The sequence below is a fragment of the Hesperophylax consimilis genome, chromosome 10, assembly GCF_061612785.1.
Source record: "Hesperophylax consimilis isolate HC1 chromosome 10, BYU_Hcon_1.0, whole genome shotgun sequence".
NCBI lineage: Eukaryota > Metazoa > Arthropoda > Insecta > Trichoptera > Limnephilidae > Hesperophylax > Hesperophylax consimilis.
The window spans coordinates 10,080,564-10,106,822 of NC_142845.1; the positions used below are offsets into that span (position 1 = coordinate 10,080,564).

Here is a 26,259-nt window from a genome sequence, read left to right on the forward strand (position 1 = left end):
TGTTCTTTATACAAATAGAACGGCGTCATATGCGCCTCACAATTTTTACCTCGTATGGGTTTATTTAAATATTACCTGGCTTTTATAGACTTAGAGGCCTTGTATTTTCTCGGTAGGGAAAAAATTTGTTACCTAAAAACCCTACTAAAATTGCATGTATTATCATCCAGCATCAGCACCAGCGGCGACCTACAGCGGCCATATACTACATACGTGTTTGTTTGTGTTGTGTTGGGAATGGGGGGAGGAAATTTCGGCTGCGACCTATTGTTGGAATCCTTCCGCATTTGCCGTTGGGAGTAAGGAAAATCGCAGAAAACCTTACCCAGGAAGGAGCGGCCGAACGTCAACTTGAAACGTATGCGGCCTTCAGTAACATCGATATATGATGTCCTGCATTTTTGAGATGTGTGTGTGTGTGTCTGTTTTTATGTTAATATATACTTATGGGAATATAGAAAATAAACATACATATACATACAAATTATAAAATATTATATAAATAGATATATAAACATTATATTTTTTGGAAGGAAGTCGGGAGTTTAGGAAAAACCTACTGCTCGCTATTCGTCCGCGTCTAATTCTGGTATGTACCATATGTGGTCATGGTCCATGAGATTATGTTTAGGTAGTCTGTGTGAATATTTGAATGTCAGGTCGCTCGGAGCATTGTATTGTCCTATGTCTCGTATGAGTGGATTTTTACTAAGTGTGAGTGATTTGTAAAAGCGTTCAGTCAGTCTGTGTGTGAATTCGTATAGAGTTGGAATTTGTTCTCGTTCGTGTAATCTCTTCAAGTATGTTCTGAGTCTCGTGTTGTATCTGATTTTAATGCAGAGATTTTGAAGTGTCTGTAGATTCTTGTGGTCTGTGTGTGAGATGCTGCTCCATACGGGAATCGCATAAGAGAGTACCGGACGAATGAGCGAGTAGTAGACGAGGAGTTTGGTTTTAGGAAGTAGCGGACTCCGTCTATTGAAAATTGGCTTCATCATGCCGATCGCTTGTCGCGTGCGCGTGTGCATCTTTGCTTGGTGAGATTTCCAGTTGAGGCGGGAGTCCATGGTCAGGCCGAGATATGTCACTTCATCTTTCCATTCAATGCTGTGTCCTCCCATTTCGATGTTGAAGTCAGGTGTTTTATTTACACGTTTTCTCGTGAACATGATGGCTTCGGTTTTCGCCTCGTTCAGTTTCAGGTGCCATTTTTTGTAGTACTCTACGAGCGCGTCGAGCGCCCTCTGTAGGTAAATAGCGGCCATGTTCGCTTTCAGCGAGGAAACGTATAGTTTGACGTCATCTGCGTAGATAAAGAGATTGCATCTCTCGTCTCGGGGGATGTCGTAGGTGAACAGAATGAAGAGAAATGGTCCCAGTAAACTTCCTTGCGGCACGCCTTTTGGAATCTCACGCATTGAAGATAGTACGTTCCTTATGAACACTCTGAACGATCTATTCTTTAGGTATTCCTGTATCAGTCTCGTTAGGTATATGGGCGTGTTAGTGCGGTGCAGCTTATGCACGAGCCCGTCTATCCATACGGTGTCGAATGCCTTCTCTAGGTCGATGAGCGCAGCAGCGGTGAAGCGATGTTCGTTAAATTTTCTTGCGATGTATTCCGCTACTCTGGTGAGTTGATGGGTCGTGGAGTGCCTCTTTCTGAAGCCGAACTGCTCGTCTGGCAAAATCTTATTGTCGTCGTGGTGTGGGACAAGCCTGTTGAGTATAATTTGTTCAAATACCTTGCTCAACGTAGATTGTAGGCTAATCGGCCGGTAACTTGTCGGCTGCGTTCTATCTTTATTCGGCTTTGCGAATGGCAGCACAGTCGCCGATTTCCAAATCTGGGGAAAATGCCCAGTCATGAGGCAGGCATTGAACAATTTTATTGTGTAGATGATGGCTTTTTGAGGGAGATGTTTGAGTAAAATGTTGTGAATTTGATCGCTTTCCGGCGCCTTGTTTGTTCTCAATCGCCTGATTGTGACAGCAATCTCGCTCGGCGTTGCAAAATGAATATCTTCAGTGTTTGTCTGCTCTGCTTCCCTCAAGTCTCGTAGAGAGTCTGCTACGATCCGGTCCGTAGCCGGGTCGGAAAGGCCGTCTGTAGCGGCGTAGGCTCTCTCGAAGCCGTCATTTACGTAAAAACTGCAAAAACACTTAAATCCCAAAACCGCTTGATACCGTGTCGCCGACACAATTAAAAATCTTTACGTCACAATTACTCTATCAAATGATATGTTTATGTGATTAATCAAGAGAATTACATAGCGATATAGCAGCAGAACCTAAAAAACATCTGAAAATAACCATCCACCAGTCAACGAAATGACTACCGCTAAGGAACCGACTCAGTACTTACGTTGATCCCCCTCCACTACTCACCAGAAGGAATTCCATGATGGCCGCCGCCTTTAACTAATCACAGCACAGCATTTTCCATTGTGATTAAAATCAAACAATGATTACAAATTCAAAAGTGACTATTTGTGATACTTACGGGAAAATTATCAAAAATATAACCACGGAATAAATATCAACATCAAGAAATGATTATAATATGCCAACATGAAAAATCACACCTAAATATATTCTTTACTCTTCGGGAAATGTTCAAACCAAAGATATGTATATTTTATTATAAAATAAATAAACGAGACTTAGGGTGATGGTTTGGTAAATTGAACTGACTTGGTTAAAGGTATCACATCAAAATATTACTTTCCTCTCAGCAAACTAACTACGGAAAAGAAAAATACCTAACCAATTTACTCCTCACTAAAGAGGAAAATCTCCTCCGAGAGGGCAGGATTTGAATTTTTTCTATAAATAGAGAACCAAATTTCATACAAAGTCAGTTCAACAACTACCTCTGAAAGAGAATCCTCTATCCCGATAAACCATCACCAAGTCTCCAAGAAATATTTTGTAGTGTTTTACTCAGTACTAAATTCAGTTTTTTTGCCAGTAATAAATTATTTTCGTCAGCTCAGATTTGGAAATAAATTCCTTTCTAAAATTGGCTTTAAACTTCACTACAAGCCTTCACCACACTCACCAAGACTGAAACGTTGACAAGTGTACCCAGCCTCCTACGTATATACAGTAATTGTACGGACGGTTAATTGTCTCGTACAATACAATTGTTGATTGATTAACCCGACAGAAATAACAAAGTCGTACAACATCAAAGTCGATGAGTGAGAAAATCAAGTTATTAAAATTCAGAAATCATAAGAGGCAGCATGCGAGAGAGCCGAGGAGGGAGAGTTAACAAATGAAAAATCTTATAATATTGTTTGTTTTTATAACAGGTGATGAAATCGGTCCTGGTTCTCTGGTTGCAAAAACTTCAGCAATTAGATCCATCGCATGAGTTAAGTAAATATAATACTTATGACATGGAATAATTTTCTACCTCTTCACATATTAACAAACATGTTTTCTATCATGAATTAGGTCGAACCAGTACCTAATACTTAATTACCAAATACCTATCGCAACCAAATAAGTACTATCATAAATCGTCCCAAACGCAAATACCTACTTCAAATATGAATTTTAAAATTTAATACGATCTTCGAGATACATACTTTCACAACCCAAGTGTGTTTAAATATCCTTTCGAAATTAGTTAAATTTTATTTACCTATCTACACTTTGAACATCAAAACAATACCGAATGACTATGAACTTTGAGTTGATACCTTTCTAAATCATCCGGTGGTAGTACATATCACGTTTCACTGATAACAAAATAAATTAACCACGAAGGAATTCATAAAACCTTACGAGACCAAGGCCCTTTTAAATAAACTAACAGTACCCATCCTAGTGTTCCAGCAGTTATGAATTCGAGTGTAAACAAAATTTACCAGAAGGGCGGGTTTTTTAAAGCACGTTTTTCATACCAAATCACAGTAGGCATGTGTGTTATATGCAATTGCTAGAAATCAAAATAATATCGACAATAAAATATTCCAAATACCTGCCTACGTAAGTTAGAGATGAGAAAACCACTCAAACATCTATTTCGAATCTTCGTGAAGGTAGCTACCTCAATAAAGACATACTAGCAGTTAAAAACCCGCTCCGCGGGTTTTTTCTGCTATGCCCTGCGGACGGCACTTGGTTGGTCTTCGCCCAGTTTAAGTGATACTAACAACAGTAACATTTAAAAGGTAGATATTAGGTCATTCACAGAGAGAGGGTGAGTATATATTGTTAAAACACCGAAGAAGAAGGAGTTTAGGCATAAAAAAATGACAGTTGTTCGGGTAAAACTTTTCCTTTCCCGAATAATTGCCTAAATGGGTAAAGGTAAGTTAATATTAGGAAATATTCGGAATCGCTGGACACGGAAAATACGAAATATTTTTAAATAATACCTTCTGATTTACCTTAATTACTATAAAAGGAATCAAACAGCATAAGGGAAATTTTTAATTTTAGCTTTTTAATTTTTAATTACGTAAAATGAAAATTCGCTTTCGTTGTATGGGATTACAGCCTGAATAATTTCTGTTGGTAACATTTTCTTTTGTCGGTATTCCTGAAATGAGCGGCTAGAGACTATTGAAAAACGTAAATTAAAAAAATATTATGTTATCATATTTTTACAATATTGCGGCCAAATAGTGCCTACTTAAAAAGCATAAATGATTTATTTGGCTATTATTATCATTATTATTTTATTTAACCTAACCTATAATAACCCAACCTCACCTAACCTATAATAATCCAGCCTTACCTATAATAATCTAACCAAACCTATATCCTATCCTAACCTATAATATTCTAACCTGACCTAACCTAACCTCACCTATAATAATCCAACCTAACCTAAGCTATATCCTAACCTAACCTATAATAATCCAATCTAACCTAACCCAACCTAACCTTACCGAACCAATCCTAACCTAACCTATCGTAACCTAACCTATAATAATCCAACCTTACCTATATCCTAACCTTACCTAATATAACCCGACCTAACCTAACCCATAATAACCCAAACTAACCTTACCTATAAACTAACTTCAACTATACTAATCCAACCTAACCTAACCTAACCTATAACAATCCAACCTAACCTAAGCTATATCCTAACCTTACCTATAATAATCCAATCTAACCCAACCCAACCTAACCTTACCGAACCAATCCTAACCTAACCTATCGTAACCTAACCTATAATAATCCAACCTTACCTATATCCTAACCTAACCTATAATAACCCGACCTAACCTAACCCATAATAACCCAAACTAACCTTACCTAACCTAACATAACCTGACTTATCCTAACTTATAATAATCCAACTTAATCTAACCTTACCTATAAACTAACTTCAACTATACTAATCCAACCTAACCTAACCTAACCTAGCATAACCCAACCTAACCTATCCTAAACTAACTTATCCTAACCTATCGTAACCTTTTTTTAATATTTCTTTATTTGTAAGACAAACCTAAATACCTTTATATAATTTTTCAAGCTTGGCTAAAATAGTACCACCTATCTAGTATTTGCATAGAGTAAATGGAAAAAAATTCTAGCTACTCATATCAGGAATACCAAAAAAAGAAAATGTCATCAATAGAAATTATTCCGGCTGTTATCCAATACAACGAAAACGAATTTTCATTTTAAGTAATTAAAAATTAAGATGCTAAAATTAAAAATTTCCCAAATGCATTCAGATTCCTTTTATATTAATTATGGTAAATTAGAAGGTTTTATTTAAAAATATTTCGTATTATCTTTGTCCAGCAATTCCGAATAATACCTTAATATATGTTATATAAATATTTATACCTGGCAAAATTATTGTTGTTTATACATATAAGTACATGTCAGATTAGAGATTTGTTGGCTAATTTTACAATCAACGAAGCGTTTCTATCTTCCGATTGTGTTTCATGTTATTTTATTGGGTTGGCAGTGCCTATACTTCCGCGTATATAATATCGGTGTTCTGTCAAAATAGTACGAAATTATTATTTACGTAAATAATATTAATTATCAATATTTTTCAAAATCGTCCATGCAAAGAGTTGTTATTTATTGTCATTAAGTTGAATCAAATGTTTGCTTTATTTTAAAACGATATTTTCATGTAAATAATTACCGTTATTTGAATAAATAAAATTGAACAAATTTGTATATCACTCTTATGCGCTCTGTCGGCCAATAGGGAAACTACTACAGCGGCCGGTAACGGAGGGATTGACATTTTTAAGGAACCTTAGAAAGTTTTATTCTTGACAGACGTCAAATACATAAAAAGTAACTGTGGATAATTTTTAGTATAATGTAATTAATCCAATGGATTGTGAACTTTCTAAAACATATTTTCTTCGATATTATCTAAAAATTATATGAACAGAAACGATGCTTTTGAAGAAATCTGTTGATTCTATTTTAGTATGAAGTCGGGTCTTAATTTTCAAGTTAGCGGAATTCACCCGAAACCTACGTTTTGAATTCGACCAATCAGAGGGCCCAGACCGTCCAAACGCTGGCATATTAATATTATAGATGCTGAAACAATCATTCCTAACCATTTATACCTACTTGAGGGGTTAGGTATCAAAAACCTTCCTATCTACTACACGAGGAGCTAGTGATCTCATTAAAAAAAGCTATAAACCAAATGAATCTACACACAGTCCTATCTCTACCTTTGGTGATAGCGTCTACCTAGAGGAAAATGCAAATTTGCGTGGGTCGAAGTTGCAATATTCTCAAAAAGTGGGATATGTATACATTGTATAGTGCAATGGCTTATACAAAGACATATCGTACTTTTGCGAGTAGAGCCGTGACAAGAGATGAAGTGGACGTGGACATTCCTCTTCTAAATTCAGTCGAGTAGAGATAATCCTGGAGGTGAAAGAAGTTGGGGTTATTTTGAAATTAGTACGAGGCCTACTTTGTCTTTCTTTCGGCGTGAGAAAAGATGTCATCGGAGCAAGGTCATCCGTCGAAGTGGATGTAAACCGACCTTTGAACTATCCATGACACGTGGAGATTGATGGCTTTGTTCGTATTACTATCGACCAGAATTAATTTGGCAAAGGAGGTGCCAACTCAGTGTGAACTAATTTTCCTTCCATTTTCCTCTTTATTTTCCATTTGCCGATCAATATAATTTAATTTTTACTAACAACTATATAAAACTTTTATGTTAGATGGAGGTTGCAGACAAAGACTACTTCGATTGAAAATTGATACTGATAAATGTGATCCTTAAACAAACCCCCGTTATTAAAGTCTCGAATCACCTTATGATCCACGGGAAACATCTTCGCTGGATGGTTGAATGATGGGATGCAAGTTTTTCCTTGGGGTTGTATATCATCTTATCTTGCTTTGCATAAATTCTTCAGATTATATCTAATAATCTTGTCAATCCCTTGATCGACGATTTTGTTTTGTTGTCTTTATTTTTCTTTTCAATTACCAATTCTCTCTTGCTAAAATCGAATTTGTACTCATGCTTCTTGGGCATATTTACACAATAAATTATTATAACAGAGAATTTTCTGTATAAAATTTATCATGGGGTAAAGTGCGCTAACTTTGGGAGGTGCTTCTATATGATGGTGTAAAAACATAACAAAAACTTTTTTATAAATTCCAACATTTTAAAAAGTATGAAAAAAATATTCATTTATTGGAATAACTTAGCAAAACCTCGTATTGTAAAATTTAATTATCAAAGACAATATTAGCGATTTTTAATGAAAATCTTAAACACAAAAATCAGAAAAAGATACGTTCATCTGTAGAACTCGAACCTAGTTCTTATTAGAAGTATGATGCAGTTAAATATAACCGAAGGTGATGGGGTCCCATAGCTCAGTTGGTAGAGCGGTGCCCCGGCAAGGCAAGTTCCCTGGGTTTGAGTCCCAAATATGACCGTATCTTTTTCTAATTTTCTTTTTCAGATTTTCGTTAAGGAATCGCTAATATTGTCTGCAATAGTAAAAAAAATTCTCCTTTAAAACATAATTTTAAATTGAAGAAAAACAAATTCAAAATAAGCTTTTTTTCCATCAACACCTTTCAAAGTAAGCGCACTTTAAGGCCGCACACCCTATATAATGGTGTTTTTAAGCCAGATAGAATTAAAAAAATTAACTAAACAAAAAATTTTATAAATATTTTATTTTATTTACAAAACAAAATGTTTTAATGATCAATTCATGGTAATTACATTAGTTAGAAAGCGGAATCAAGAAGTTCTTTAATTATTATCATTATTTTTTAACATTAACCCCACACAGAAGGAACTGAGTAAAATAATTTCTACCGAGGACTATGTCATGTTTTTGGTTAATATGTGGAAGGTATTTTTAAGGCAAGGAAGGAGAGGAAGTTCTGGGAAGGTAAAAGGAATGAGGGTTGGGAAGGAATTTAGGGTTCAGTGTATTCAGGAGTGACGGACATATGAATATATTCCTCCCACTTCATAAGGCGATGGGTCGAGAGTCCAGTTGGAGAGGTCAAATGTTCTCCCCACACCAGCCTCTCTAGATCAGGAGCATTCTGAACACACCTCACTCAAAAAACCCGAACACCCCTGCTAAATCACCTGCGAACTACTTGGGGGTGACCGATGACAGAAGTATTAGTTGTTCAAAAAATGGTTCTCAGGGCAGCGGTACCCAAATCTGCATTCAAAATTATTGGTGATAAATTTAATTTTGGTGATTATTACGAAATCCAATTATACTAACGGTGTTCTTGATAGCTCAATCGGTTGATATTTACCCTACTTTCAGTTCCTTACTACTTACATACTTAGTCGGCATACTAAATAATATAAATGCGTTTGTCATTATAATACAAGTTTAACGAAGTGTAAACTACGTCCACAGATTGTTAGAAAATATCCTTTCTTAGTGAACCTATTTCAGTTTCTAATATTTTTAGTTTATAACTTTAATTTAATATAAAAAAAATCATAAAATTATTAAAATATTATAGAAGAAATCTTAATACTAATACTGATCGAGTTAATTAATTTATACATAACATTATCATCATATTCTTCATCCCATAAAGATGTGTACACTTTTTTAGAATCTATGGATTCTTTTGGATTTTATTGGAATCGTTTAATTTTTCCGGATCAATAGCCAAATTTTCCTGAGAACTCGGTTTCTTCTTATCTGAAATATAAAAATATTCAGTTAGTGTTTAGTGTAAATTAAAAAAATACCACGTGATAATACTTCCTAGTTATTTTGTTTTGATCTATTAAATTCCGGCTTACCTGTTCCAAAAATATACTTTTCCAACACAGTGACGGGAGATTCAAAGGCCAAAACCATGAAATAGGATACTATAATCGTCAACAAGAGATCACCAAAGTATTGATGTATCTGTAAATAATAAATTACATTTTTTTTTCTTTTTCGAAGGAAGCAAACACTTTGGGGTGTGACATTATATATTAATTGAAAAACTCACTTTGTAGTACACCACTTTTTATTTGAATCAATAATGATAGCCAACCGGGTTCCACTTATCTCAAGCTTCATCAGGGCTTATTATATTTACTGTTAATTATTAACTAAGTAAATATAATAAGCCCTGATGAAGCTTGAGATAAGCTAAGCCCGGTTGGCTGTCATTATGTATTCAAATAAAAAGTGGTGTATTACAAAGTGTGTTTTTTCAATTATTTATAATACATAAAATGAACCATGCAACTGCCTTTTTTTATTATACAAAGTTTACTCACTATAGTCACGTGTGAAAAATATGGAATTGTTTTTTGAGATCTAACGAAAGTGGTAATAATTTGAAAATGTATCAAATACATGGAGTATGAGAGACGAGCTAGGAACTCCCATAGCCTCAAACTAAGGAACCAGTTTACAGGACCTGAAAATATAATAATGCAACGTTAGATAAGATCACAGAAATGTTGCTTTTACATCAGCACTGAAGTCTTATTTACTAAAGCAATTCATAAGCTGGACATATAAAAAAGACCCTCATCAAATCAAAATTTTATTTAGCGAAAGAAACCATTGCAACATCCTGTATATCCTGTGGAAAGAACACCAAATGTCAGAACAGAAAAACTATAATTAAATAGGTGTCTTGAAGAAAGGGCTCCAGGGGTGGATTGAGAAAATGTTGATCGGAGCAGGTTTGAGAACTGGAGAAGATTCTCTAAAGACCGGAGTTGATAGAAAACATGTGTTAAAATATGTTCAGATGATTGAATTATAATGGCACTGTGTTAATACTTCTTACCTCCATATCCAAGAGCACAGGCGATGATAACCCATAGAACGGCTAAAGCCCAAGCAGGTCTGCTGAAGGCCAGGTAAGTGGTGTCCTCCAGATAAGTGAACTTGTGCGTTGTTTGTGCTAAGGGTTTCATGCCGTATAAGACAGCTGACATCACTGCCAAACTTGCTACCCACAAGATACCAACCAATATCTGGAAAGAATAATAAATTAATAATTATTATTGGATGGATTTTAGATACTACATATCGTAAACAAACGGAATATGATTACTAAAGCCAGGGGCATCAAATAATATGTACCTAACTTATTCTTTCATTCTACCTCTCGCAATAGACACCGCAAACAATATAAACAGCATGGAGTTAGTAGGAGGGAGGGTCATATAATACCTCCGTGCAACCATTAATTATTATTAAAAATGCTTAATAAAATCATCCTTAAAAAATCACATGAAAAATCCAAGATTTTTTTCGAGTATTTAATTTCATTCAATTACAAAATTATACAAAAAAAAGGCCATTCACCAAATTTTCAAAAGGCCACCCATTGAAATCGATTAGCGATAGAGACAAAACAAAGGGAATAATATCCATAACAATGGTGAGACACCTACGGCTCAATATCGTTTTAATTTTTTCGGTATAAAATACTACTATAAATTATTAACTAATAACAAACAAACTAAAAAAGTAAATGAACTACGAACCTTTTAAAATGCAAATAAAGTCTTTGGATTGTAATGATTGATTGCAACATTAGTAAATTCTCGTGAAACTACTTCACACTTAAAATAATTTATTGTATTAACTCAAACTGAAAATATTATATTTTATTTCTTAATATTTTTTATGTTACCTGTGTGCCTTATCACATCTTTTTCAATAATAAATCATGATATTGCCATCTGCATGCCTTATTATTTCTATCGTTTCTCATAACAAAAGTATTACACTATATTATGTTGTATTATACACTTATATTAAAAATATAATGGCGCAACTTCCTATCTCAAACAAAATAATATATTTTTTAACTAAGATGGGGAGTATTGTTAAAAAAAAATCTTGTAAATAGTCTTGAACCATTTTATCAATGTAAAATTATTAAAAAACCACAAATACTAATTAATGTAGTGTTCAAGCCGTTACTAACCTTATTAATCTTAATTTCTTTGAGGTTTAAGATCCGCAGGTAGTATCCTGCCAATAGACCTATGAGCCATGGAGAAGCTCTCGTGTGAGTTGGATAATAATAGTTCATAGTGCGGTCCGGTACACTCGGATCCCTAGATAAAAAAAAATCCATTATCTTCCCTTATTTCATAAAAAGTAAATATTATTATCATCACATAAAGAAAAAATGAACTAACGCATCGTTAGCAGCTGCCCATTCTTTTACGTAACTTAGAGTGAACACGGTTATAAGGGCAGCCACTATCCACGTGATAATCCAGGCTACACCTATCTTAGCATGCTTCAAGATTGGAAACAGTAGAAGTGGGGACAGAATGTACAGTTGCATGTCAACAGATAGGTACCATGAATGACCTAAGCACTAGAATGAAAAAAATAACGAACATAAATAAAACATAGCTACAATTAAATGTAACTAACTTAGGATAGGGGATATACATATAAAAGCAATTCTGCAATACTGTTTCATAGTGCTTTCACACGAACAAAGTTTTAAATTCCGAAAGGCTAAACTTAAACATGAATATTGTTAGATTACAGCTTTCGACTATAGTTTCTGTAGATTGAAAAAGGAACATCGAAATATTCCATTTAGTAAATTTAGGCAGGGACTCACTTAGTTTCGGGAGTCTTGTTGAACATGCAGCAGTTCAGTAATAATTACACTGGCGTAATGGCGTAATAAAAGTCTCTGCTGTTTCTTCTCACATTTTCTGTGGAGAAAATGATTTTAATTTCAGAGTCAAATGGTTCTAATTTTCAATGACTTACCATATGTTTAGGGTTGACGTAGTTTTGCACGTATAGCATCATGCTCCACCAATATTCCTTACAGTTAGCTATGCTTCCAAATTGTCTCCAAAATGGTCCACGTCCAAGGTTTTCAGATATGGTCATTTGTATTAACATAGTTATGACCATCACTGGAGTAAGTCGCAGGAAGCGATGGAGATACATCATGGGAATATCTCGAAGGGATTCTAAAAAAAAAAAATTTTTTAATATTGGTTCTCACAGATAAGCCAATCTTTAATTATTTAAGTAAATTGGCTTACTAGTATCAGTTCTCCGGAAGAAAATATAGGATAGAAGTAATCCACTCAGTAGGAAGAACGTATCAACAGACACACTTGATGCTGCTATTGTCATGCCGGCATATGATGTCAACCACTGAAACATTTTAATATAAAGAAAACTCTTGTTCCTCTGAACACCTTTCAGTTTTTGGTAAACATAAAATTTGTCTTAATCGTAATTGATATAACGGAAAAAGAATAACGGGTTAGTATAAAACGTTTTAATAATCACTTGCAAGTTTGTATTAGTAGTTAACAGATCTTTAAACCGCTCAAGCACCAGGAATATGAACGTATTACAATTTCTGTAAGACGTCGATGGGAGACTTTCCTCACAAACTGGTTGATTTGACAAATTTTCGTCCCTCTAGTTCGGTTTTTTCCAACAGACTATTTTTGGCGAAATTGAGTTAAATATGCAGCAGTGGCGGTCGATGACTTTTTGTAGAACGGATGCTGGACATCAAATGTTTATACTCGTACTTACTACGTACTTGATATCAAATATGCACAAGCATCAAGCCCACGAACAAGATACAATTAGGTACCGTCTAAAATTATCTCCATATATCCATTAAACTCCATAGTTCAATGTTTCCAGTATCCAAAATTAGTTTTGTTTTCGCAAATGGCCAAGAAACAAAAAGTTTTCGCATTAATGATTCAATAATACAACTACACAATTCACTATTATCATTTAGAACACGTTGGCGAAGTATCCATCTTATTTGGAGTAATCATTTTTACTTATATAAATTATGATTAAAAAGTTAATCGCAGGTTAATAATATTCAATAAGATTTCGACTCAAATTCAAGATAAAAGCTGCTCAAAGCAAACTATCAAAGCAGCGCGCGCATACAATCCAATGGATAAGTAAGAGAGTATACGATTCTGTGCATTATACATATTATGAGCATTAAATACGGTTTTTGTACGTTGCGTGCTGTCATTATTTCGTATAAATTTGACGAAGATATTGGCTTGCGGGTCTTAGTGCGCATGTGCGGAAAAAACGTACGTTCTAGTATTTTTGGATACGGTTTACAGATCGCTTCTACACCGCAGTGTGTTTTACGCGTTTCACAGTATATGAGAATGTATGTGTATTGAGACTTGCCTGCGCTGTTTGTATCGTGTAGTTCGCTGTGCGTATACAGAAACGGGACGATAATATGCACGATGTCTTATAATAATAATATTTGTATGATTTTTTGCAGCGCCGTTTTTGTAAAAAAATACACATTAAGGTCGCTGTAGAAATATTAAAATGTTTAAATTGGAGCATTGCTGTTTCCGGCTAGAAGTTGAGGTCGTTTTACTCTAAAATGCAAGGGATGCGGAGCATCCACAGCATGTATGGAAAAAACGCGCCTGGTATGCACTTGTTCTCAGAAAGCATTTATTTATACGATACAAGTGAAAAAAAATATATTATTAATATGTTTTCAAGACGCAGTTTTTCTTAAGTCTACCAAAATTAAACAACATTCCGAGCGTGTTTATCCAACACTTTGTCATGCGTCAAAATTAAAAACGAGTTTTCTGCGTAATTTGAAACATTTGGAACGAATTTTACTCAAAACTAATAATTTCTATCACTTTAAATCATTTTAAAAAGCCTAGAAATAGCTTATTTTATTGTATATGCGTTTTTCGTAAAAAAACCTTGAATTTCTTCCGATTTACGTTTTGGTCTGTTGGATAAAAACGAACTAGAGCAACGAAATGTTGATCGGTCGCGCAATGAACATGTAAAAAAAGCAGTAATATCCATTTTCAACAGTATCAGGGGACTATTTAAAATAGAAATATCGTTTACAAAAACAAATACGGAACGTACAAACGAATCGGCTAGATTTAGATGCAATTCAAAACCGGCTGGGTCAATGACATTACAAATATCATCTGAAGAAAAGCGAAATGCGAAAATGACGTGTTTTTGTGGTTTGGAACAAACTCTAAAAAAAAGACTAAAAGTCAGTCTAAAAAAATTTTTGAAATTTTTTTTCTAAAAAGTAACAGAAATCATCTAATAAGTGCATAAATTGATGAAGAATTCTACTGTGCTAATATTAGTATCCTAGGTTGTGTTCTAGTGCGTCGAAAGTTTATAAAATCGAACAGGATTGTTCTGTTAACAATACAGAAACTGCAGTGACAACATCCATTTACGTTAATAACTTACGTGAAAAAAGAAACGGCTGTTGGCTAGTCGCCAAACAACCGACTTGTGAGCGCATTGCACAATTTCTTACCGATTTCATGCCGAAAAGATTCTCAACAGGGAATGAAAAGCTTTTGACATATCTATGTCCCAAAATAACATAACATATGGATAAAACCCGTATTCCATGGATACACGCTAACGGTCCTGGGTCCTTACTGAGGGTGGTTAGTCTCTTGGAGTTGGTGAACATAGAGAATGCCATCAGTAGAGTATTTTTATATTGGTGGTGCCCTTAAAATGTATAGAAAACACAGTATTATTATTTTTTATGCTTGAAGTTAGAAGAGACCGTAATATTTTTCATTTTGGAGAAAAAATTTTTTACCATTTTTATTCGCTTGAAAATAAATGTCGTATAATGTGCCCCACACCAGCAAAACTCCAATTAGCACCAAAACTATCCTGAAATGAAAAAAAAATGGCAAGTCAAAATAAATAACGTTATATAATAAGAAGGTGCAATTTAGTCGAACTATTTATCATATGAAACTTATTTGCTTACCTAGTTATACTCGCAATGATTTGATGTATTTTATTAAATTATAAACTTCTCATATTCTTTAAAATTCTATGCTAATTATTACATTTTAATTTCTATCCTTTTTTAATCATTTTAGATTCTACTATATTTCATACTTTTTATATATCCTTTAAAATTATTTTAATGTATTTTATTAATTTACAAAAATATAATCAGTTTATTTTTTCTAATTTTCTTACTAGTACTTACTCAGGTTTTACAAATTATACTGCTTTTTTTCTTTTATATTGCATAATTTCTATATAGTTTTTTAATTTTTCTATATTTCATATATTTTTAATGTGCTTTATATTACAATTGACCACTACCACACAGGCATGTGCCTAGGATGGTGATCAAAAAATTCTCAATGACTGTAATAAACTTAGCAACGAATAAAGAAAATTATAAAAAAAAATCATTTCACAAAATACAATTCTTACGTATGTAGGTATATACCCTTTATTATTTAGATTTGATCGTATCTTCTTCAAACCATATTAGATGGCCATCTACTATCTTTAATCCACCAGTCTTTCACCCGTCTCTCTTTCACAAATCATATATATAATAATTTCATTATATTGGAAGTAGCATGAAATACATCTTTTATAATATAACATTTTTAAAGGATTACTCACAGTGCAACTATTTCTCCTGCATCCCAAAGCTTGGGATCATCTACATAGCAATATTCCCCTGGCAGTTTCACAGATACGGATATGTTAGAAGCTGCCAATGCGGCGGCCAGTGCTGTCTCCACAAAGCTTGCCTTACAGGATGACGGAAAACATACTGCCAAGTTAAAGTAATAGCCTTTTGGTCCTTTGTTCAGAATTCTGTAAAAAAGTATTCCACTTGTTTAATTTTCTACACGCGTCAACGGTTGTGTCCTCCACTGCGAAGATGGAAATAACTTTCTAGTGAATTGATCGTATTTTTCCTGTCTATGGAGAGTGTCAGTCACTGGCAGATTTTAATTCTTACCTTCGATCTCTTATTTTTTGCATTTCAATATTCGTTCTACACCCGCCTCACTATACGATGTCTGTTTTGTGATGGGTAAGTTGGATTTTATATATTACTAGCGTAGACCCGTGAAACGTCACGGAATATTGTAATTCTAATTTAGAAAAAGACAATTCCAAATAATTTTCCGAAATATAATATCACGTCTGAATTATTCATCACACAATCAGTTCTAATTTTGAAATGACACTTAAATTCAATGCAAACATGAGTTCATTGAACTAGATTTTACGGAGCAAACTTTACGGGGCAACCAACCACGCCGTTTTGTAGGATAATAATCATTTACTAACTTTTTGCCCGTTACCGGTAACTAATGTGTAATAATTACCTAATTAAACTAAAGTGTAAAAATATATTAAAGTATATATAATTGCTTATGGATGTAGCAAAGAGTTTGTCTCAACATATTGCCTTTGCCCGAAACGATGTGTAAAAATGTGGTGTGTGATGAAATGTTTGAATGTGGATAAAGCAAGATGTGTGTGCAGGCAACTAATAGGTAAAGAAAATCTTTTTGCAATGTATGAATGTGGATGAAGCAAAATGTCTTTGCTTAATTTCATATTTATGATTTGGTGTTTGAATGAGAATGAAGCAAGAAGTGTGGGAATACAAAATTAAAAAAAAAAGAAAAAGAATATTTGGGGAAAAAAACGTGCCAGGAGTTTACTGATAATTTTATCACAGAGCCATTCGGGTTGTGTAGGTTTTGTAAGACGCGTAGTTTGATACCAATATTATATGTACGGTTTTTGTCGCCGACACTCTCGAAAAGTCCCAAGGAGTTTACCGCTTTATTCAGGAGAGTTTCTGCTGATCCAAAGCTTTCAGTTTTATTTTGGAAAAAAAATTGCTCTTTAAACACGCAAAATGTAAAAAATTTGAATAAAAGAAATGTATATTTAAAAAAAATCAATCAAATAATTCGTTTTTAATAGTAAAATCACTTTCTCTAGCTTGCTTGGTAAAATATGTCTTCGGGCACATTCACGTAGGGCGCCAATTGCTAGGGCTATACAAAACTAGGTAAAAATAAAGCCATACGGGCTTAGGTTTTTGTCTTCTAACATTAGATACAACAATCGCCTGGTCTGGAATCAGACAGAAAGCGCCAAACATAACTATTATTAGATATGTATGTCTGGAACCAGACTTCGACTAATTACCTCATAACGGTGGTGGGTTTTGTTTGGTGTTTGATTTCATGCTGTAGGTAGGTAGTTGGGAACGGAATTTAAAAGAAGAGTGCTTTCTAGAATGCCTTATAGTACATGTTTCAGGGTACAAATGCACATTACATTTACGTGTACACAATTGTAAAGAACAAGATGACTCACCACTGACCAACCTTTGCCTAATAGGTAATTACTAGCTAAAAAACTACAATATGATCCACCGATGAAGTCGGCCCAGCCCGAAACGAGACGCTCGGCTTAAACAGACCTTCCCACGGATGATACAGCGGCAAGGGGGTACCCTCAGATCTACAGACCCGAAGCGGAATACGTTAGTTGGTCGTTCGGAGAAATCGGGCATTCCAAGTTCACTATCCTATCGTCTTGTATACTGGTACTGAAGAAGCAAAGTGCAGAACGGGCACGTGGTTTAAAGAACACGCATTTTGCGTTATTACGGTCTTCACAAATCCAGAGATTATGAAATTTAAGGAGGAACAGACTCAAACATTATTAACGGTTTAAACCAAATTCGTCCAGAAACGGATTATAGAATTATCGTCGGATTACACTACGTCGCGGCGTTCTTAAAAAGAACATGGCTCCACGGTCACGTTTCACCCTCCATACTTGGGTTTACCAAATAATCACATTCCACCTTAAAATTAAATAAAATCGTACGCAACGCGTATTTTATTTTAAAATAACATCGCTTCCATCACACACCTCTATAAAAACAACCAGATAAGACCACGAACATCGCGATCTCTATCGAGCCGGTGCCCAAACCGTTTCGGAGAATTGCAAGAGTGAACTGTTTCCACTCTCCGTCTTCCAGCTACCTGTCCATAGACAATTAGAACAAAGACTAACATAATTAAGGAGAAGCTATAAGTGAAATCACTATTTAGATTAATCTTTACTACAAATCGGTATATGTTTTTCAATACCATGGATACATTGAAACTCGTTCTATCGCTTGGCTTGATCAGAATTAAAATAAAAAAAATTAATTTTATTATGAAAAATATAAGCGTAAACTAATAAATGGATTTCTTTTTCAAAAGTTTACTATGAACTCGTATAAGAAACAACTAAAAAAATACTTTTATATGGCTATTTTGATTTCCTACCACTTCACTTGGTTAACTTTTATTCCGTTTTTATTAAATTATTTACAAAAAAATAAAATCCACTTTGGCGCTTAGGTAATATTTTTTTCAGTGAAAAATTGTATTGAATTCTAGAATTTCGTCAGAAGACCGCGGAGCGCGGCAACGGACAGACGTCAGATCAGTTTTTTTAACAGTTTTTTTCTTGTTTAAATAAATTTCGCTCGCATCATTTTTAGTTCTCAAACTGCGAGTAAGCTTGTTTTTTTCCAATATTATTATTTTTCATGACCAAAATATTATATCGTCTCTTTACATCTAATTAAAATTTACTTTCGTTTTCTTGAAAGAATGTATCGATGAAGTGAATTCTCGCAAGTGGAAATTAACCCACTACCTGACATCCGATCGAGCTGAAACTCGTCAGACAGTCTCGTTGTCAAAAATAATGCATTTTGGTGGCACATAAGTGGACATATACGCATTTATCTGAAATTGGATGACATTACAGCAGTTAATATACGCAATAAATGTCAGTCCTACCAAATTGGGATTTGGCTCAGTTATTAGCGTGGTTGACTCCAGTTCCCTTGAAGGAATGTTTACTCCTCGGTAAAACAGTTATTTTGTAATTAGGAATCTTGGAAAAAATCTTGAAATTAACCCACTACCCGACACCCAATCGAGCTGAAACTCGGCAGATAAACTCGTTTTCGATGATTATACATTTTAGTAGCAATACACACACGTGGACATTATACACACATATTTGAAATTGTATGACATTAGAACAGTTAATATAAGCAATAGATGTCGGTCCTTCCAAATTGAGATCTGGCTCAGTTGTCAGCGGGTTGACTCCTGTCCCCGGGGAGGAAGGTTTAATCCTCAGTAAAACATTTTTTTTAAATGTTTTTATTTATAAAAACAGATGTATTATAGCGAAAAAAACTTTTTTCGTTATATTGATTCTAGTGGGCCGAGGCAGACGTTGTTCTGGCACGGACCGCCATTGTGAAGGGAAGTTAAATTTTGGGTTTGTATGTATTTTTGGATGAGAAATCAGAAAAATTAAACTGTAGTTGAAAAAATATTTTTAGATCTCGACAACAGCGCCACATATCGAGTCTAAAACTATTCTATATTTCAAGCTGGAACCAACCATACACTTTCATTGAAATCGGTTGGGCTGTTTTGGAGATTAGCGTGTACGAACACAGTAACACGTGATTTTTATATACTAAGATTATGTAAGGTCTTCTTCTGCAACACATCTTTTTATAAAAAAAAATAATATAACATCTATAGTAAAATATATTTAACATATGTATGACCGGTCAATGGCTAATTTGGCATTGCGGCTGGGTCCCACCACGGCGTCGTGAGTTAAATTTATCGCCTGGGTAAGTCCTTCATCGTGACACAAGCAAAATTTTCCACTTACTGTAATCTAGTAGGAGATTTTCAAATAGTATCAGGTTATTTGCAATTCGGGAATGTTTGTCTTTTTTTAAAGTATTATAATTAACACTTCCGTCGGGAAGGGTAGTTTAACCTCTTACGCCGGTCCTATTTAAATTGCGAGGAATGCATTGCTGTTCGATAATTTTATACTTATTTTTTATAACAATCTCTTTGTAAGGGTTCCAACTTCCAACTATATGTATATCTATTTAATGAATTTTAACCAACTCTTCAACTTCTTGTCTTTTGTGTGTAAGAATATTTTATCAAAAAGGAAACTTTGTATAAACCCGTAGAACGGGTAAGACGTCCTCCCACTTGTTGCACCGGAGATGCGGCAGTTTTTGTTTGTTTTGTAATGACTTGTGCATGAAAAAAAAAATAGTAAATACATGCATTTTTTATAAATAAAACATCACTAAATGACTAAAAATTGACTTTCGTGTTAAAAACTATGTAAATATATTAATCAGTAATCTTTAAAGTTTGAGAATCGTTGGCTGTTTACAATAGTTATTGAGTTGTCTACCAGTTGAAAAGGGTTTTAGCGAAAGCGTCAACGGAACAAGATCTTTCCGGGCGCTTCCTACCTATTGCAAGTTTGCCACGCACGGCTAATGTATTATTTAACAATTCCTTGCCTCGCGCAGACATGACATTTAATCTGAGTTTCTGGATTATTATTATGGAAGGGGTAAGAACAAAAATACTTCTGGCTTTCATATTCCTCTTAAATTCTTACTTCAAACATAACATAACAAACTTCTGTGCTTCTTGTTACAGCCTCCTAGAGGTAATTTTTCGCAGAAATGGATTTATAAGAATTACCATTATGCAGGAAAAAATTTGTCATTTCAAATTTAATTTAATTTCATAAAAAAATTATCCCAAGTATAATGATTTGAAAAACTTTTAATTAAAAAAAATATATATATTTTACAACAAAAATCGTTGCTTCAACTTACTAATACCGCTTCAAACTTCTGCCCTCCTGGTGAAATTTATAATTTTGCGTGACGTTATTGATGTGGTTTTTCACTAAAACGGCCATAAAAAAATTAGTATTTATATAAAAAAAATTATTATATTCAAACCTAATTTTATTTCCTTCAAAAGCATTATCGATAAGTACCTAAGTAAGTATCCACACAGATATTATCGTCTCTTTAATGTAACATCCCAATGTTATTGAACATTTCTACGGTCAGCCTATGATTGGCGGAGCCGCGAGATACACAAAAAACCCTCTATAGCGGTTCAGATTAGTATTAAACTTTTTAAACCAATTAAAAATATAAAACCTTTTTTTTAAAACGTCTTTTTTAAAATTATTTTCTTACTATAAAAATGACATCAATCTAGCGTTCATCTTTTTAATTCACGAACGCCGCTACTATTTTTGCAAATAAATCACTATTCATAACGATAAATGTATCAAAAAAGACAAAAATTCCACGCTTCGCTATTTGAAAAGGATTTCATAAACGTTTCAACGATTGCCGAAACCGACCGACGTGATTTTCGGAAAAAAATCGTTAATAGCAAAAAATTAATTAATATATTTTTAAGCAGTCTCTTTTCAACCTCCCCTCACCCACTTAGAAATTGTTAATTATGTAATCTAAAGGCCAAAATCAGAGACGCCACATCAGCATCAATTTGAACGGATCGTTATAGAACTACGGCCATATCTGAAGACAGAATTTGAGAATTCGACATTCAAATTTTTGTTCCGTAAAAAATGGTTACTTTGATAACTCACCGCAAGATATCAATGTTAAAAACTTGACATGTGAACATTTTTTTTGTTAGTCTAGCATCTGTTATTATCGAATGGCATTTTTTTGTTAAAATCGCAAATTTTAAAACTTTTTTTCAATTATCGTGGGACTTTTATAACCAAGAGTTATACGATGGTCGATTAACGTTGCTTAAATTTTAGACGACGCAATTAATATTATGCAGTAAAAAAATATTTTAATAAGGATAAAAAAACGTAAGCTTTTTAGTGAGATTGTGTAAGAAAACAACGATGCCTGATTAAATTAGCTCTGATTTAACAGTTAGAGTACATTTTAAATTAAATAAAAATATGAATAAAGAAGAAAAAAGTTTTACAGATCAATTATAATTGATAAAAAAAACATTGTGAAAATGCATTAAATCTAACCATCTCATCGCCAATTCGAAAACGCGCGTACGGTATCACTCAAACGTGAATATTCAGCTATGTTGAGTCATTAGTTTCGGTTTTTAGGTGGAAGCTTTTAAAAATTGAACAACAGCGAAAAGAGTGGCGATCCTGGCGGCCGGAAATATGACTAAAGCTGGGTCCAGACATGTTCTTTTGTCCGTACCGTACCTCCGTTTCGTACCAGCGTCGCGATTCAAAAACTCTGGACGCATTATCTTTTGTCCGTACCGTACCTCCGTTTCGTATCCGCGTCGCGATCAAGAGCCCGTATCTCCGTAACGTCGCTGCGATCATCGCGTGTTCATTTCCTCCCACCATGTCGTCGACTGCGGAAGTGTTTGAGAATTTGACGATTGCTTGCGCGTCCTTCATTGTTATTCACAATAATATAACGAAAAAAAAACAAAAAGGCGACGAAGCTTTACAATATTATAGTTATCCCACTGCATTTTTCACGCTGATTCGGGTAGTGACAGAGAACACGACCAATGCACGCCGCGAACACGTCCAGACTGGCGCAGACCCGTACCGTATCGCCTTTGAACGGGTCGAAAAACCGACTCGCGATGGATCGGAGCGTACCTCTATCTGTATCGAGACGCCGTACCACCGTACCGTACCAAACGGGCGTCCAAACTAGCGTTCTTGATCGCGACGCTGATACGAAACGGAGGTACGGTACGGAGAAAAGAACATGTCTGGACCCAGCTTACCGCAGCGTTCGTTCGGCGCGCCGCGAGCGCTTCCAGTTTCCGCCGCCAGAGTTTTCGGTAAATTTGTCGTTATTTTTTCCAAACGAAATCTGGCCGAGTTAAAAAAACGTACTGAAAATTTTTAATTCGTTTTTTAAGTGACTTTTTTCGACGCTATTATCAAACGAAAGAGAACCTCATGTTCGATAGGAATCGAGGAGCGGTGCGATCGTTTTTTGCCTGAAGAGGGTGATTTTTAAAACAAAAGAGAGCCAAGGCGCGCGGCGTACGCGAAAACAAACTTCAATTCAATATAAATTAAGGTGCAGTGCGGTTGTTTTTTACTTACACCTAAAAATTATATATATTTATATGAAATATGTCAAATGCTTTAACGGAATTAATCGGAAATGTGTGACGAATCTAATTACATTTCCTTGCAGAATCATTTATCAGTTGCATTTATATTGTGATTTCATAAATTAAGGTGCCCATGTTCATTATAAAACAGATTGTTATCATTTCGCTTGATCATAGTTTCCAATAATAATAGACAACATCAATCATCAACAAGACAAGTGACTCAATCAAGTGTCACGACAGATTTTAGCGTCTTTAACGAAAATACAACGATCAATGTATTTACATACGGAACTCATAATATTTTATATTGATCATGGAACTAAACTGAACACAGGGATTTTATTGATACTTTGTATTTTTCCATCTTGGTTATACCCACGCTTGTAGAAATTTGCCACGCATTGGGATTTCGTACCAAAGGACTTCGTTGATTGGGAGTAAAAGATATTTACAAAGATGAGACTCCTTCAAGATCTTTGATTCACACTTGTAAACGAAAAAAATAAAAAAAAGTCGCAAGAAAAATATTTGCAATATCAACAACTTTACTTTTTGAGCATCTTCAAATGTGAATAAACAAATTATAAAAATTGTAAGCATTTTTTTTATTGTAAATTTAGGTATGAAACACTTTAAAAATTATGTTAAAAACATGTTCTAATACCTTTGATTGTTTTGGAGAGTGCCTACCTCCACCGCCTTGGGGAACGTTAACAGCATCTTATTCCTTCCGAGGATTGAAATAGGAAGTGGTAACAAAGCCCGACAGTACTTTCCTTTTATGATCCAGGAGTCATTTCTCTGGTGACTTATCCCAAGGCACTCCTCAAACATCCCCACACTGTTGATGTTTCCTTCCAGCAAACCGTGGGGTGGCCTTCCTCCTGCGTCTAACACTGGAAATATCAAAATATTTAAATTTGCATATTGCATTTAGTTAGGGAAAAATCTTGAAACCATACATATACATAGACAGTTAATCGTTTTTACAAAAATGAAGTGCCTAGTTAAAAAAATATTTATCGTCAAAGTTAATTTTAAAATATACAAAAAAAAACGTTTAAAAAACTATATCATCGCAAAAATATATGTGTTCTTACTTTTCAAAGCCCATCCCTCAAAAGATGCAAAATCTTGCATCCACGCCGTCAAATCTCGCACACAGTTGACAGAATTCCCCCCATCCCAACCGACGACGCTTTTTGAAATGTGTCTCAAAAGTCCACCCTGAACAAATTCGTTAAAATCCTCCTCTTCATAATTGGTAAACTCATTGGCTTTACATTTCGTAAACAAGGAAATAATACAAATTAAAACTAAACTTTGATGAAAGACCCGGAATATTATAAAAGCCATAATTTTTGGGCTGTTCACGTAGACACTTTTTGGTGAGAACTGATAAATCAAACGTTTTCCACAAAACATAATGTGACCGTTCGACCACCTTCGAGATAATAATTTAAGATAGCACATCAAAAAAGTGTAATAATTAGTATAGAGGTGTTTGATCTTATAGCGATTAACATTATTTTTCTACAACTGACGGGCCCTTATCTTACACTTTTTAAAGAAAAAAATATAATTATCAATTGAATTCCTGCCTAATTTGATTTTCTGATAATATTCTCTCGGCCTTTTGAAAATGCCATATTTAAGCTCTTCGTAAAACTATACTTATTCTTATTAAAAATTCAAGTAACCAATTCATCAATTTATGTGACGAATTCTACACTTGAACTTAAAAACCATAAGAGGACGTTCGCTAGAAATAAATCAGTAGGAGGCGTTCGCAAAAAAAATGGGCAAAGATCGAACGAATTGATTTGATTACGGAATTACGGAAAATATAAAAACCCAATATGCATAGATGAATGAAGTAAAAACGTTAAAAACATAGTATTTAACTTGTATTAAAAAAACATCGTTAAGTCAGGCACAGAGTAAATATGATCGTGCTGGGAGTACGCCTAGGCAATTGGCTAGAACCTTCTAGCGAATGCGCTAAATGTACCTATTCAAACTCTCAATGTATTGACGTAGGTAGTTCGCTCACACGTATCACCAAGTAGATAGCTTTTTTTTATTTTTTTATTTTTTTATTTTTTTATTTATTGTTTTTGTGTTCAATTCGTAGAACACCAATTTTTTTTTAAATTTAATTAAAATCAAATTTAATAATGTAATTACTAAGTTCTGAAAGTATTTTTTGGTTTTTGTTATTGTTACAGCTGTTTCGGCTTTCAAGGCCATTTTCAAATTGTGGTTTTAGCCACGTTTCGATGACTTATTAATATGATTCTATTTTACCCCCTCCCAATTTAAAATGATTTTTCACCGTTAAACCAATTTACTGATAAAATGATTGTGATAGATAGATTTCATATTCTGTGGGGGTATTTTGATTTTTGTTTTCCCCACTTTAATGTTATCTTAATTGTTTAATAATGCTGTAGCAGTTATTAATTTATCTAAATGTGTTATATTGTTTAGGTTTTTTGAACATACTTAGAAGCAGGGAATTAATAATTTTCCTTTCTTTATTTAGTAATGTTATATTAGGGTCATTGGTTCTATTATTGATTTCTAATTGTTCAAGTAAATTTAATCTAAGGCCTTTTCTTTCCACATGTAAGAGTTTAAGTTCATTGTTTTCAAGCGGGACTTATTTACTAAGAGATGTTCTGCGAATTTTGAAAAAGTGCTTTTATTATTATAACATCTTATATGTTCTTTGAATCTAGTTGAGAAAGCACTTTCCGTCTGTCCGATATAAGTACCGTTGCAGTCGGCGTGGTCACATTTTAATTCATATGTGCCACTATTATTCAGTTTAGGATTTCTACTTTTAGAGTTTTTGAGGTGTGTTCCTGTGTTTTTTTAATGTTATCAATTAGATTTTTAAGTTTGTTTTGTTGAGTCTTACATTT

At 34.2% G+C, this 26,259-nt stretch overlaps 1 protein-coding gene across 1 annotated transcript; it reads right to left on the bottom strand.

The window, feature by feature from the left end:
* Nucleotides 1–8,186: 8,186 nt before the first annotated feature.
* On the bottom strand, nt 8,187–24,680 carry LOC149420261 (nose resistant to fluoxetine protein 6-like). Its single transcript, XM_089636561.1, has 13 exons — nt 24,433–24,680; nt 23,997–24,228; nt 15,942–16,139; nt 15,106–15,182; nt 14,809–15,011; nt 12,530–12,644; nt 12,246–12,454; nt 11,651–11,835; nt 11,434–11,566; nt 10,282–10,471; nt 9,761–9,903; nt 9,290–9,398; nt 8,187–9,185 (listed from the first exon to the last, which is right to left on the bottom strand). The coding sequence occupies exons 1-13, from the start codon at nt 24,470–24,472 to the stop codon at nt 9,100–9,102; spliced, it is 1,920 nt and encodes a 639-aa protein (XP_089492687.1). The 5' UTR covers nt 24,473–24,680; the 3' UTR covers nt 8,187–9,099.
* Between the last annotated feature and the right edge of the window lie 1,579 nt (nt 24,681–26,259).

Excerpts from the sequence above, each read along its gene's own strand:
- LOC149420261 (XM_089636561.1), bottom strand. The coding sequence starts at position 24,472 with ATGCAAGATTTTGCATCTTTTGAGGGATGGGCTTTGAAAA. Across the intron at positions 10,472-11,433 it reads AAGAAATTAAGATTAATAAG|ATATTGGTTGGTATCTTGTG; the intron begins GTTAGTAACGGC and ends TATTCTTTCCAG. Across the intron at positions 9,399-9,760 it reads ATTTTTCACACGTGACTATA|ATACATCAATACTTTGGTGA; the intron begins GTGAGTAAACTT and ends TATTATTTACAG.